Source organism: Epinephelus fuscoguttatus, linkage group LG7 (genome assembly GCF_011397635.1).
Source record: "Epinephelus fuscoguttatus linkage group LG7, E.fuscoguttatus.final_Chr_v1".
NCBI classification, from domain to species: domain Eukaryota; kingdom Metazoa; phylum Chordata; class Actinopteri; order Perciformes; family Serranidae; genus Epinephelus; species Epinephelus fuscoguttatus.
In genome coordinates this window covers 45,208,360-45,223,882 of record NC_064758.1, presented here as the reverse complement: position 1 = coordinate 45,223,882, position 15,523 = coordinate 45,208,360, and the positions used below count along the sequence as shown (strand labels likewise).

The 15,523-nt window shown below is 44.3% G+C and overlaps 2 protein-coding genes across 2 annotated transcripts; one reads left to right on the top strand and one right to left on the bottom strand.

Moving 5' to 3' along the window:
- Window positions 1–6,240: 6,240 nt before the first annotated feature.
- abt1 (activator of basal transcription 1) lies at window positions 6,241–11,233 on the bottom strand. Its single transcript, XM_049580294.1, has 5 exons — window positions 11,150–11,233; window positions 10,170–10,561; window positions 8,025–8,200; window positions 7,477–7,662; window positions 6,241–7,276 (listed from the first exon to the last, which is right to left on the bottom strand). The coding sequence occupies exons 2-5, from the start codon at window positions 10,555–10,557 to the stop codon at window positions 7,094–7,096; spliced, it is 933 nt and encodes a 310-aa protein (XP_049436251.1). The 5' UTR covers window positions 10,558–10,561; window positions 11,150–11,233; the 3' UTR covers window positions 6,241–7,093.
- Window positions 11,234–12,103: 870 nt separating this feature from the next.
- On the top strand, window positions 12,104–14,599 carry rad51c (RAD51 paralog C). Its single transcript, XM_049580290.1, has 4 exons — window positions 12,104–12,736; window positions 13,097–13,373; window positions 13,476–13,692; window positions 13,799–14,599. The coding sequence occupies exons 1-4, from the start codon at window positions 12,619–12,621 to the stop codon at window positions 14,279–14,281; spliced, it is 1,095 nt and encodes a 364-aa protein (XP_049436247.1). The 5' UTR covers window positions 12,104–12,618; the 3' UTR covers window positions 14,282–14,599.
- The last annotated feature ends 924 nt before the right edge of the window (window positions 14,600–15,523 follow it).

Genomic DNA, 15,523 nt, shown 5'->3' with positions numbered 1-15,523 from the left:
AGAAATGTAACTACACATCGTTCACAGACCTCCTGTCTGTCTCTGTAAGCTGAAACCATTTCCCTCAGTGGAAACAAAGCTTTGATTTACTTTCATTTCACAGATAAGAAACAATTAATTGTGAAGACAATAAAGCCTCCACAAAATATAATTTTAAGTCTTGTGCGTGATTTATCCTGGCTTCATATGGGCAGAGGAAATCTGTGCTCATCGCCAGGCTAATGTATACAATGTAAAATGCCACAGACTTGTGCTAATAACGTTAGCATGTTGTATTTGTGGGGAAAATGTGTCCGGATAAAGACAAGTGTTTGTCTGTGAATGCTGCGAGTTATAGTGAAGCTGATTTGTGCCATGTTTAATGTGTGTTTAATGCGTGTTTGATGTGTGTTTAATGTGCGTTTGAATTGTGTTTGTGTGTTTGATGTGTGTTTAAAGTGTGTTTGACTTGCGTTTAATGTGCGTTTGATGTGTGTTTGATGTGTGTTTAATGTGTGTTTAATGTGCGTTTGATGTGTGTTTAATGTGTATTTGATGTGTGTTTAATGTGTGTTTAATGTGCGTTTGATGTGTGTTTGATGTGTGTTTAATGTGTTCTATGTGTGTTCTATGTATATTTAATGTGTGTTTAATGTGCGTTTGATGTGTGTTTAATGTGCATTTGATGTGTGTTTGATGTGTGTTTAATGTGTTCTATGTGTGTTCTATGTATATTTAATGTGTATTTAATGTGTGTTTAATGTGTGTTTAACGTGTGTTTAATGTGTGTTTTGAATCAACTAAACGTTACAGCACTTCACAGCTGCCAACTAGTGTTCTGGAGGTGTAACTGCAGAGTGACACAGACACACCACCGCACAAGTATAAATGCTCACAACCGCTCCTGCTTAAGAAGCAGGAAAGTCCATATAAGGAGGGCAGGAGTGGTGGATGGGTCCAACAAACCCTGGACTTTCACCCAGGAGCTGAGTGTTTCCTTCCCAAATGCCAAACCAAGATGTTTTATTCTAAAGCTAACCACGTGCTTTTGTTGATGTCCTGGTGTTGGTAGTGCATCCTGGAACGTCAACAGCAGACGCAGAATGCAGCACGTCATATATTAACATAAAAGGCCACTGACAAAGTGGTGATATATGTATGTAGAAGGGTTTTTGATATGTAAAGTAGTCTGAATATGATAGAGCATTCAAGTGGTAAAGCTGTGGAACTGCCAGTGACAGAGTTTCAAATGTGGTGGGACAGATCAGTATTTTGATGACTGCGGAGGAGATTACGTTAATTCGGTCAATAAATGGAAGATACAACGCAGTATCCCACCGATCGCTATTGCGACCAATCATAAAACACTTTTTCACCTGTTCCATGAACATTTTAAAGAATAATAACTGATTATGTCAAAAGAGTCAGATGACAGATGATTTGGACAGTTTTATGTCTGGGGGAAAAAAATGGGATTAAAAGGGTTAATTAAAACTTGTCATGTTCATATATTAAACACAGAAATACTGAAAACGGTTTCTTTTGTTTAATTTCAGGTCTAATTATCTGCTCTCTTTATTGACTTTTGACTTTATTGGCCTCAGGATTGATGGATGTTTGATGGCAACTGAAAATAAAAACAACAGGTGCATCGTTGAAAGTTTGTAGGGGGCGTTACTGAGACATTTTTTGAAACCAGAGTGCAAGACACATATAATATCAGAATTTCCACCACTTCTGATAAGTGCGCAAAATTTCATGAATTTTTGAGCGTCTTCAGACCCTCAAACGAGAGATTTATTTCTAGGAATACTGATAATAATAAGTCCTTCAATTTCAAGAGGGTCCTTGCACGGCGTGGTGCTCTGGCCCTCACCAGTAAATGTGGAATTACACTTAAAGCCTGTAGAGTATTTCAGATCAGAGAACTATGGGACAAGCAGTTACTGGATGGAGGTTCTGAATTCAAAGGCAGACGGACTTTAAAATTATTTCTAGTCATTTGTCATTTTTTTTTTTTTTAAATCATCATTACCAACATTTATCGGACTAAACTTTTCATACAGACAGTGAAACTAAAGCCGACCAAACTGTGAATCATGTTTCATTACTTATACACAAAATGCATTTTCCAATATCCACGAACTCTTCTCTCGTTCATCCTCCACCTCCTGTAAAACACTGATCTGCAGCACAGTTTCTAAAATGCTGACACGCTGTTTTAGAAACTGTTGGAGACACTTTGAAGATAGAATGACGGCAACTTCTGTTCAGTTTGTGTGTGAACAGTTTTTAAAACGTACAAACCCTCTGACACACTGTAAAAACCACACAGCAGGTGAATACTGAGGCTCAGCACAGAAGACGCTGCCCAGTGTTTCACATATACTCATTATTACACCGAAGGAACGACAGGGTCACATCTCAGTTATGTTACATATGATTCATGTTACAAACTGAAACTAAAAACAGGACACCTTGGTGGGATTCCAGTTTGGATTTATTAATATTCAATTTATTGTAAAAGAAAATATGCTGGGATTTTTTAATACATTTCAATATGTGTCCTGCAGAAGTGCACAGAATTTACCGTCACTCTGTCTTGAATTTTTTAAGGGTTTTTAAAGCGTTACCGTTAAAACTGTGCTGCAGATACACAGTGTTTTACATAGTGTTTTACATAGTGTTTTACACAGTGTTTTACATAGTGTTTTACACAGTGTTTTACACAGTGTTTTACACAGTGTTTTACATAGTGTTTTACAGGAGGTGGAGGATGAACGAGAGAAGAGTCCATGGATTTTGTGGGAAAGTAATGAAATATGATTCACAGTTTGGTTGACTTCTGCTTCTATGACTGTGCCAACTGTTCTGATGAATGCATGTTAGTTATAATAATAATAATAATAATAATAATAAAACACTGTGAAAGATAAATCAGTAAGAGCTGAATGATTATTGAAAAGTTAGATTTTCTCTAAGTAGCTGTTATTTTCTGTCACAGCCGCTCTCTGTAAAGTCACAGTGAATCAGAGGTGTTTTTAAATTTTAAATTATTATTTCTGAACAAACCATGAAAAATAATCTAGAAAATATAGAAACATGAGGAGAATCAGTAAAAGAACAACAACATGCACAGTGTCATAGTAATGTAATAAATAACAAGTAATATAAATATATTTAACATTAATACTTATATATATATTTTGAATATATATATGAAAATATAGACATAGATTTATTATATATTAAATATATGTTTATTGTCTCTGTGAGTGTGTATGTATTTGTTTATTTATTTATTCATATATATTTTATATTTTCAATAAATATGTATTTATATTAATCGTTGTGATAAATAATAAGTAAAATCAATATGTAATATTAATATGTATATATATTTATTAAAGATATATTTATCAAATTTGTTGTGTTTTTGTCTGTATTTATTTACTTCTTCATATATATTAAATTTAAAAAATGAATATATATCTATTATTCATTGATCTAATAAATAAGAAATATAGCAGTTTTATTAGTGATTGATCTGCAGATTGATCAATAAATGTTTGTAAAACATCTTTTAGAATAAAAAAATGCCGAAAGTGACGTTTTTAAATGTCTTCAGTTTACTGTGATGTAAAACTCAATCGATGATTAAGACGTCTAAATCAGCTGTTAATTGATTTTCTGTTAATCAATAATCAATTAAACTCTGACACAAGAGAGGATGGAAATGTGTACGAATGATTGATATTAAATCTAAAATCAGCTGTGGATTGATTTCCTGTTGATCTGTAATAAATCAAAACTGACACAGAGTCCAGCTCAGTGAATATCGGATCGATATAATCAATAAACTCATCAGTTTGTTTAAATTACTTCAGAATGTTTTGTTGTTGTTGTTGTTGTTTTTTAATTAAATGTGACGTCACATCAACAACTAAAATTTGGATCAGTGTGTGACATCAGTCCAGTTTGAAGTCACTGGTTTCAAACAGCAGCTGAATATAAACCAGTTCAGTTGTGTGTGGAACTCACCGGAGCGGAGTCCCGTCTCCTCCCGGTCCGAGCTCACTCCTGGACCCGCTCAGCTCCTCACGGCCGCCGCTCTGCTCCGGTCAAACGCTCCGCTGCTGCTCCCGGGGAAAGTTTGGGTTCACCTCCTGCTGCTCCTCCGGTCAGAGGAGGACTGAGGACCTGTCTGTCTGACTGACTGTCTGTCTGTCTGTCTGTCGGTGTGTCTAATTAAGACATGCACATGGACATGTTGCTGCGTGTGTGTGTGTGTGTGTGTGTGTGATCTCAGAGTATAGCAATCCGATAGTGACCTCTGCTGGTGACTGTGAGTCATGACTGTTCACCTGTTCAGATGTCAGACAGGTGTTCAGTGTTTACCTCCTCATGTGTAAACTCACTTTGATCTTCACACACACACACAAACACACACACAGAGCTCTGAGTCCATACTCAGAGCTGAACTTTAATAACCACATTAATATGATCACAGACTCTGTGCTGCTCAAACATATCAAAGGACAACATGTGTTTATCTGCAGATGACCTGGCATGTCTCTGCAGGTCAGGTCTCTGCAGGTCTGGGACAGGTCTCTACAGGTCTGGGACAGGTCTCTACAGGTCTGGTCTCTGCAGGTCAGGTCTCTGTAGGTCTGGGACAGGTCTCTGCAGGTCAGGTCTCTGCAGGTCTGGGACAGGTCTCTACAGGTCTGGTCTCTGCAGGTCTGGGACAGGTCTCTACAGGTCTGGTCTCTGCAGGTCAGGTCTCTGTAGGTCTGGGACAGGTCTCTACAGGTCTGGTCTCTGCAGGTCAGGTCTCTGCAGGTCAGGTCTCTGTAGGTCTGGGACAGGTCTCTGCAGGTCAGGTCTCTGCAGGTTTGGGACAGGTCTCTACAGGTCTGGGACAGGTCTCTGCAGGTTTGGGACAGGTCTCTACAGGTCTGGGACAGGTCTCTGCAGGTCAGGTCTCTACAGGTCTGGGACAGGTCTCTGCAGGTCAGGTCTCTGCAGGTTTGGGACAGGTCTCTGCAGGTCTGGGACAGGTCTCTGCAGGTCTGGGACAGGTCTCTGCAGGTTTGGGACAGGTTTCTGCAGGTCAGGTCTCTACAGGTCTGGGACAGGTCTCTGCAGGTCAGGTCTCTACAGGTCTGGGACAGGTCTCTGCAGGTCAGGTCTCTACAGGTCTGGGACAGGTCTCTGCAGGTCAGGTCTCTGCAGGTCAGGTCTCTGCAGGTTTGGGACAGGTCTCTGCAGGTCAGGTCTCTGCAGGTCAGGTCTTTGCAGGTCTGGGACAGGTCTCTGCAGGTCTGGGACAGGTCTCTGCAGGTCAGGTCTCTACAGGTCTGGGACAGGTCTCTGCAGGTCTGGGACAGGTCTCTGCAGGTCAGGTCTCTGCAGGTCTGGGACAGGTCTCTGCAGGTCAGGTCTCTACAGGTCTGGGACAGGTCTCTGCAGGTCTGGGACAGGTCTCTGCAGGTCAGGTCTCTACAGGTCTGGGACAGGTCTCTGCAGGTCAGGTCTCTACAGGTCTGGGACAGGTCTCTACAGGTCTGCTTTGTGTCCTCAGAGTCCAGACTAATCACAGAAGCAGCATTTTAAAGCTCTCACCGCTTTTAAACGAAGACTTCTCTGTTTCCTGCTGCCTTTTATTAAATCAAATATTTGTTCATTTCTTACGCTGCACTGTAACTTTGATTGTCGTAGTTTTGTTTTAATTAAATTTCTATCCTCCAGCTCCCTCATGCTGTTATCATGTTTCTTTACACTTTGTCTGAATGACTCTGATGTTTGGTGGATCACCTTGTTTCCGCAACGTGCTGTAGAATTAAACCAGGCTTTCTGTGTGAACGGCAGCCTGTGGATAATCCATGGTGACACTAAGTCTGTGTTGAGGCAGCAGTCAGGTTTAATGCATGATGGGAGATGGTGTCTGTTGATGCAGCAGAGGACTGAACCAGGAAGTGACATCAGTTTGTTACTGAGGTGTCCTACGATGGCAGCATCTGCAGCTGGAACCCCGCAACCGGACATGACCCCGCCGAGGTCAGGCCGATGCTGGGCCAGGTCATTTTGGTGACGTACGGTTGAGTCTAAAGAGCCTCTCTCTAACCTGGCTCCATCGCCATGGTGACAGATGCTGCACACCTCACCTGAATAACAAACAGTCCCTATTAACTGATTAATGATGGAGGGAAGGTCAGGCATTTACCACATGTCACTCAGGGAGGCTGAAGGAAAAAGATCTCAGGGAGAGGCAAAATTTAATAAAGCAAACAAAAACCAAAAAAACAAAGCAACACAACTCCACCTAATGGAGGCTGACGGCGCCCCAGATTCAAACGTCCATAAACACATAATTGAAACCACAAAATATCTCCATACTGCTCATCCGTAGTGATCCAAGTGTCCTGAAGCCCCGACATAAAAAGTTGTTTGGAAAAACCTCATTTAAACTCTGTTTGTAGCCTCATTGTGCAGCACAGGTGTGTTGCTACCTCCTCTCCCCTTGGATCTCCGCAAGTGATGTGAGGACTCTAAAACGTCACCTGAGCCTCCCTCGGCATATGGGTGAGTAGATAATGGCTGAATTTGTGTACGGCCTCTAATTTCCAGTTTGATTATATCAGTCAGGTTGCTGTGCTCTCTGGTCCATTCGTCCACGCCTGCTCTGAAAGAAACTTTCCATAAAAACAGATTTCATTTCAACAAAAACCTGAGTTATTACGTCTGTCACATGATTGTAGATTTATTTACAACATTTTATACAGAGAGATGTGAAGGTGTGGTGACAGGATGAGCACCTGCACAGGTAAAAGATGAGGATGTCAGACAGACACTGTGAAACTGGTGATCTGTAACTGACGAATCAGAGAGGTAATAACTAAGACTGATGAGACTCATGAGCTCTTTAAGGCAGGTACAGAAGGCTGGAAAAGATCAGTAGGTGGGAACAGAACTCAGATGGCCCCGCCCCCTGCTGAGACTGGCCTGTGATTGGTTGGGGAATGTGGGCATGTCAGCACCAGTTCTTTACAATCCGCTTCCTGTTTCCATGGAAACAATCTTGTCCAACAGCCAATCAGCTGTCCGTCTGCTGTTACTCTTGTTGGCTGGAGTTGAATATCTTGGCTAACAGCGAGACGTTCGATTGGCTCTTCTGCTGTATGAGGCGGGCCTTGTCCAGGTGCTTCTGGGAAACGGTGTCTTTCCTCTTCTTCTTCTTCATCTGGATCTCCTCCTCCGTCTGACGCTGAGTGAAGTCCCACGTCCTGTCGTCCACCTGAAGGAGACAAATAAAGTTTTACTACAAACACGAGACAGCTACTTCCTGTGTGTCCGTCCTGAAGAGTGTCCCCCCTCTGTGTCTAACATGTTGGACAGATTTGATGTGAGGACAGACGCCGTCACACTCTGAACACACTGTACAGACGTGGAGACGCATCTGTGATACTGGGCTGTATGAAGAACAGGTGAGTTTACCTGTTGTCCGTCTCTCTGTCTCTTCCTCCTCAGCTTGTCCAGGTGAGCGCTCTTATCCACGTTGTTCAGGTAGAAGTTTGTTTCTCTCTTTGCCTGAGACACTTCAGTCCTGAGTCTCTGCTGGAGAACCGTCTGCTCGTAGGCCAGCCGCTCGCTCAGGTGAGTCCACTGGAACCTGTGCAGGTACTACAGACAGAGAGACAGACAGACAGAGAGACAGACAGACAGGACATAGATTGGTGACAGTGTGACATCAAAGCCGGACTAAAGATAGTCCTCATGGTCACCTGCTTCCTGCTGTGTGACATCACAGCAGTGGACCAGTGAAGCCGTGGAGGACAGACTGTACCGCCTGTGATGTCACACCATTAACACCAGGTGAGGCAGAAGCCTGCACAGCTGACCAATCGCAGTGTGAGGTGGGTGTGATGTCAGAGTGTTTCGGGAAGTTACAGACACGGTCAGTCTCAGCTACAGTCCTCGCTCAGGTGAAATAATCAGGATGTGTGACGTAACTGTGATGTCAGCTGTTGCCGGGCGGACTGTACCTTGATGCACCAGAGGTCGGAGGAGAAGCGCTGGCGTTTCCTGCTTCCCATCGGCGTGTTGTGGAGAGACGAGGCCACTTTCTTCGCCACACGTTTATCTCGAAACTCCACCCACCCTTCAGTGAAGTCACACCTCCTCAACCCCGACTTCTTCTTCCTCCTCCTCACCTGTCCATCTGAGGACCAATAGTTCACTGATCAGTAAACAGGAAGCTACAAACTGTCTGAGGACAGAGGAGACGAGGACAGAGGAGATGAGGACAGAGGAGATGAGGACAGAAGGAGATGAGGACAGAGGAGACGAGGACAGAGGGAGACGAGGACAGAGGAGATGAGGACAGAAGGAGAGAGGAGATGAGGACAGAAGGAGATAAGGACAGAGGAGACGAGGACAGAAGGAGACGAGGACAGAAGGAGAGAGGAGATGAGGACAGAAGGAGATAAGGACAGAGGAGACGAGGACAGAAGGAGACGAGGACAGAAAGAGATGAGGACAGAGAAGACGAGGACAGAGGGAGACAAGGACAGAAGGAGACGAGGACAGAGGAGATGAGGACAGAGGAGACGAGGACAGAAGGAGACGAGGACAGAAAGAGATGAGGACAGAGAAGACGAGGACAGAAGGAGATGAGGACAGAGGAGACGAGGACAGAAGGAGACGAGGACAGAGGACATGAGGACAGAGGAGACGAGGACAGAGGAGACGAGGACAGAGGAGATGAGGACAGAGGAGACGAGGACAGAGGAGACGAGGACAGAAGGAGACGAGGACAGAAAGACATGAGGACAGAGAAGACGAGGACAGAAGGAGATGAGGACAGAGGAGACGAGGACAGAAGGAGACGAGGACAGAGGACATGAGGACAGAAGGAGACGAGGACAGAAGGAGATGAGGAGAGAAGGAGACAAGGACAGAGGAGACGAGGACAGAAGGAGACGAGGACAGAAGGAGACGAGGACAGAGGAGATGAGGACAGAGGAGATGAGGACAGAGAAGACGAGGACAGAAGAAGATGAGGACAGAAGAGATGAGGACAGAAGGAGACGAGGACAGAGGACATGAGGACAGAAGGAGATGAGGACAGAGAAGACGAGGACAGAAGGAGACGAGGACAGAAGGAGACGAGGACAGAGGAGACGAGGACAGAAGGAGATGAGGACAGAGAAGATGAGGACAGAAGGAGATAAGGACAGAGGAGACGAGGACAGAGGAGACGAGGACAGAAGGAGACAAGGACAGAAAGAGACGAGGACAGAGGAGATGAGGACAGAGGAGACGAGGACAGAAGGAGACAAGGACAGAAGGAGACGAGGACAGAGGAGATGAGGACAGAGAAGACGAGGACAGAGGAGACGAGGACAGAGAAGACGAGGACAGAAGGAGACGAGGACAGAGAAGACGAGGACAGAAGGAGACGAGGACAGAAGGAGACGAGAATAGAGGAGACGAGGACAGAAGGAGACAAGGACAGAAGGAGACGAGGACAGAGGAGATGATGACAGAAGGAGATGAGGACAGAGAAGACGAGGACAGAAGGAGATGAGGACAGAGGAGACGAGGACGGAGAACATGAGGACAGAAGGAGATGAGGACAGAGAAGATGAGGACAGAAGGAGACGAGGACAGAGGAGACGAGGACAGAGGAGATGAGGACAGAAGGAGATGAGGACAGAGGAGATGAGGACAGAAGGAGATGAGGACAGAGGACACGAGGACAGAGGAGACGAGGACAGAAGGAGACGAGGACAGAAGGAGATGAGGACAGAGGAGACGAGGACAGAAGGAGATGAGGACAGAGGAGATGAGGACAGAAGGAGATGAGGACAGAGGAGATGAGGACAGAAGGAGATGAGGACAGAGGACACGAGGACAGAGGAGACGAGGACAGAAGGAGATGAGGACAGAAGGAGATGAGGACAGAGGAGACGAGGACAGAAGGAGACGAGGACAGAAGGAGACGAGGACAGAGGAGATGAGGACAGAAGGAGATGAGGACAGAAGGAGATGAGGACAGAAGGAGATGAGGACAGAGGAGACGAGGACAGAAGGAAATGAGGACAGAAGGAGGCAAGAACAGAAGGAGACAGGGTGTGTATATATGTGTATATGTGTGTGTTGTTGTTGTGTATTTGTACAGGAAGTACCCTCCGGCTGAAGGAAGACGCGTCCGACCTCTCCGTACACGGACAACATGTTCCTCAGGTGTTTGGGGCGGAGCCTCGGAGGAATGTGACCCAGGTAGATGATCCCTGGAACACACTTCCTGTCTGGACAGGAAGTCACTCTGACAGATTTCTGTTTAGCCTTCTTCATCCCTGCAGCATCTTTATCACCATCCTCCTCCTCCTCCTCCTCATCACCTCCTCTCTCTGCAGCCTTCTCCTCCTCCTCTTCATCCCCATCTTCATCATCATCATCACCTCTCTCTGCAGCCTCCTCCTCCTCTTCATCATCACCTCCTCTCTCTGGAGCCTCCACCTCTGTCTGAGCCGTAGTCTTCCTCTCCTCCTCCTCTTCCTCCCTCCTCTCCATCTCTCTACAGACAGACAGATTCACTCTGAGGTTTTCCTTCATCGTTCATGACAAATGGACAAAAGTTTGTGGACGCTGCTGATTTCAGGTTCTGTTTTTGGGATCGCTGCAGATGTCTCGTGTGTCCAACACAAACTTCATTATATATTTTTATTTTCTGTGAGTAACCATTTCCTGTCGCTGCCTCTGACCAAAGTTAATAACTGTAGATTGTTGTTATTTACTAACAAAACTTCAGAGAAGTGGCAGCATGTTACTGTAGCTGAGGCTCTGCTGGGTGCCACTACTCATGTTGGCATTAATGACGTATTCCCTCAGCTGAGGATCGATTATAAATCGATTATTGACTAAAGGAACCTGACCCTGACCAGGTGAGGATCGGTTACCATGGTGATGGAGGCAGGTTAAAAGAAAACTCTTTACACGTCGTCACGTCACTAACTGCTGTGACTTCATGTCGCTGTGCAGTGTTTCTACTCTGAAGCTGAACCAGCTGAAACAGACCTGAGATCAGTGAATTAACCAACAGCTGGAGGAAGAGTTTAATATAAACACACACTGTGTTCATCACAATAACAACAAACAATCTCACCTTCAGTTTGACTTTAAAATCCTCATCGACACCGCTAACACACACGTGCGGAACGTTTGTCGCGTCTCAATGACGAAAGCGAGCGTCGCGTATCAAAACTCTGCTGATACACAGCTTCCGGTTAACCCTTCAAAATAAGACCTTGGGAACTAAAAATAGTGCAGTTACTGTTCGGCTTATTAAAAGTTAAATACGTTTGTTTATGTATATAAATACATATAATGTGGTGTTTGCTTTGGTGTGTTTGTCAGTTTACTCGGGGACACTGAGGCGGAGGGTGGTGATGTGCAGAAAACATGATCCTAGGTGAACTGTGACAGTAATAAATATTCACTGATTATTGGAAACTCCTCTGAAATAATAAGATGTGAGAATTTTAAAAAATAAATAAAAACAAAGCTGTGACAGTTATTCACAGATACATTTATCTATAAAAAGTAGAGACTGTTCTTCACTTATGACTTCAGTTTTTTTTTTAATTAATTTAATTCATGTATTCATTGACCCTCCCTTTTTAATGAGACGTAGAATAAAGTGATTTTCACAAAATATCAATATTTGAAGCACAGATTTGGTTATTGGTTTTTCTGGCAGAAGCATGTTGTGTCCAAGGACAGTCGGAAATTTGAAAATCCAACAATAATTTTTGTTTTGCAGTTTCTGGATGTGATCAATTGTGTAATTTGGGCTTTAAAAAAAATTCTAAAGAAAACATGCCTTTCTTCTTCTCTAAAAATTGCCAAAATTACCAAAGTTTTTCACGACAAAAAATAAATAAATAAATAAATAAAAAACATAAGCACCTCCCTAAAAAATGATTTGACATATCTCCCCCTCCCCCCTCACACGTTATGAACACTCCCTTAATTTAACTGTATACGCTTTATATAAAGTGTTTAGGAGCATCACCTGTTTCTATAACTGCTCCGTTTTAACACATCGGCCTGTTCATCTGTTTGATTTTATCCATAAATCACATTTGATTCAGAGTTACATTTTAGATGACGATTTAAGCAAACCTGGTTGTTGGGTTGTTTACATTGTATTGCCTTACTAAAAATAAACAATAAAAACAAGTCGATTCCAATACTGTAGTTTTAAATATTTAGCTTACTTCCAGGCAGTCAAATTGACAATAGTAAAATATTCACACTCTCCACCAGACTGGAGACAGATGTGATATGGAAGGTTGGAGGGAAATAAAATTCACTCGGAGTGGAATTAAACAGTAAATTAAATAAATAAAATATGAAAAATACTTAAGCGATTGTAGACACCTTGGAGGAGGATGAACGTCTAACTGTCTGACACAAAAACCTCTCACAGGAAACTAAACATTATTGTTTATCAGCTCCAACAACTCTTACTGTGAAAAGTCCGACCGGAAGCTGGTCTAAGCTGAACGGCATGCTGGGAAAACTGTCATTGCGGGATGTTTTGAAGCGGAAGCTAACGTTAGCAGTTGGAAGATGCAGAGGTCGGTGTCCAGTTTGTCTCTGAGTCCCAGTGTGAAGATGAAACTGGTCACGGCTGGTTTCCAGTTCACCGCAGACCTGCTGCACCTCAAACCGCTGCAGCTCAGCAAAGGTACAAAATATCTCCGAATTAATCTGTGTGTCCGTTTCTGTCTGTCTCCAAACTCATCATCATGTCCCGATTTTAAAATCCTTGTTTCGTGACTGACATAAACAACAAACAGGTGAAGATCAGTAGTAGAGAGTAACTAAGTACATTTACTTAACTACAGTACTTATGTGCTTTTTGAGGTACTTGTACTTTAACCTGTCTGCCGCTTTATACTTCTCCACATCTAACTATGATGCAATAATATCATAATAAAGGTCACACTGACCACACTGACTGTGTGCTGCTGCTGCTGCTCTACAAACACTGATTATTATTGGATGTCACTGTGGATTAAAGAGGGTTGAATGTTTTGTGTTGCAGAGGCCAGTCTGTCCCAGCAGGAGGCGCTGGAGGTGCTGCAGGCTGTGAGGAGGGAGGGAGGAGGAGGCGATGAAGCAACAGCAGCAGCAGGAGGAGGAGTTGGGGGAGAAGGAGCGTTGGCTTCTCTGACAGCTCTGGAGCTCCTGCAGAAGGAGGAGGAGCTGAGGAGCATCATTACGTTCTCATCTCAGCTGGATGCCATTCTCGGAGGAGGACTTCCTGTTGGGAAAACTACTGAAATCTGTGGAGCTCCAGGAGTCGGAAAAACCCAGCTGTGGTCAGAGACACACGCACGCACGCACGCACGCATGCACGCACTCTATCAGCTGATAATCAGTGAAGTTAGAGACGATCTTTATTGATGACATCATCCTCTCAGCCTGCAGCTGGCGGTGGACGTTCAGGTCCCTCAGTGTTTCGGGGGCGTCGGAGGTCAGGTGGTCTACATCGACACCGAGGGAAGCTTCCTGCTTCAGAGAGTCATCGATATCGCCGCTGCCGCTGTACGACACTGCTCCTTATTGGTCGAAGACGACGAGCAGCGAGCCGCCATGGGGGACTTCACAGTGGAAACCATCCTGTCCAACATGTTCCTGGTAATGATGGCAGGTCGTCATGGTAACAGAGTCCTGTCACAGTCATGTCACCGCACAGCAGCAGGTTATAATGATTCTGATTGGCTGTCTGTCTCACCTCTCTCAGGTACGTTGCCATGACTACGTGGAGCTGCTCGCCGAGCTCCACCTGTTGCCTGACTTCCTGTCTGACCACCCGAGGGTCCGCCTCCTGGTGATCGACAGCGTGGCCTTCCCGTTCCGGCAGCACTTTGACGAGCTGTCGCAGAGGACGCGCCTCCTCAGCGGCCTCGCCCAGCAACTCATCACCATGGCAACCACCCATAACATCGCTGTAGTAATGACCAACCAGATGACCACCCGGCTGCAGGGTAGCCAATCGCAGCTGGTCCCCGCCCTCGGAGAGAGCTGGGGCCACGCCCCCACCATCAGGCTCCTCCTCCACTGGTCGGGGTCACAGCGGCTGGCAGACATCTTTAAATCTCCAGATCATAAGGCGGCCACCGTCCAATACCAGATCACCTCGGAGGGATTCAGAGACGTTGACCAATCAGAGCAGCCGCCGAGCAAACGGCCCCGGACACACACCGTCCAATCAGCTGCCAGCTAGAGAGACACCGGCTGCTGATTGGCCAGAGAGACTGTGATGTACACATGAACACGTGTCTGTGTGAAGATTCAGTCAGAGTGAATCTCAGCTGGAAAGAAAAGAACACAGATACAGAAACACAGACGCCTCATTGGCTGCTGGATTGTTAATCAGTGGTAACGCCATATTGGAGAGGTCGAGACTTCCTGTGAACAAATGGCAGTAAACAGGAGCTGCAGTTTTACTGGACAACAAGAACTACAATGTTTATATTTCTCAACTAATGGCAGCAAGTGGGCTTTATATTCATGTGTTCATATGGAGCAGTGAGTGACAACAGCCCCGCCCACATTTAAGAGGACTGTGTGAACAGACCGAGGGTCTAGGTACCATGTCTGAAGGCTTACTGCTGGTTCCAAAGGTGCTGGACTGAAAGGGTTTGGTGGGAACAGGCCTTTAGGAACCAGCAGTAAGCCTTCAGACATGGTACCTAGACCCTCGGTCTGTTCACACAGTCCTCTTAAATGTGGGCGGGGTTGTTGTCACTCACTGCTCCGTCCAGATGATCGTCAGTGTCACTTTAACCCTGTTTAAATAAAGCTTATTAAAGTAAAGTAACAATAAAGAGCTTCTGTTCTAAAAAGCTTTATTAGTTATTTCTGAGATGAGCTGCACATCTTTTCATTTAGGGACTGTTCTTTACTTATCAGAGGAGGAGGGTGTGGCTCTATTTTTGTTTGTTTGCTTTACTTTTGCCGAAGCCACAAATATTTGTCCTTTACCCTCCCTGAGTGACTGGAGGATGATGTTTGAAAGTTAAAAGCTGAAGATGAAATTCTGGAGTTGAAAAAGTGTCAGTTTTTCACTCTTGTCGTGCAAACGGTTTATTTTTGGACACATTTTAAATGAGACAGAATAAAGTGATGATAAACTTTTATTTTCATCTCAAGTGATGTGTCCAAGGACCGTTGAAAATTTCAAAATCCATTTTTACAGTTTCTGGCTGCAATAAATGGTGTAATTTTGTTTTCTTTAACAATTGTCAAAAATATTTAAAGAAAACAAACCTGTTCTCCTGTTACAAACATATTTATACATGATATAATAATAATAACAATAACAATACTATAGATGAATGTATATAAACATATTTATATAAACGAGCTGATGCATTAAACAGATGTAACTAGGACCTAGCATGTCTTTATTTTTTATTAATGTGTTTGTATAATGAAGTCATTTAAAAAATTAAGTACCGGAGGC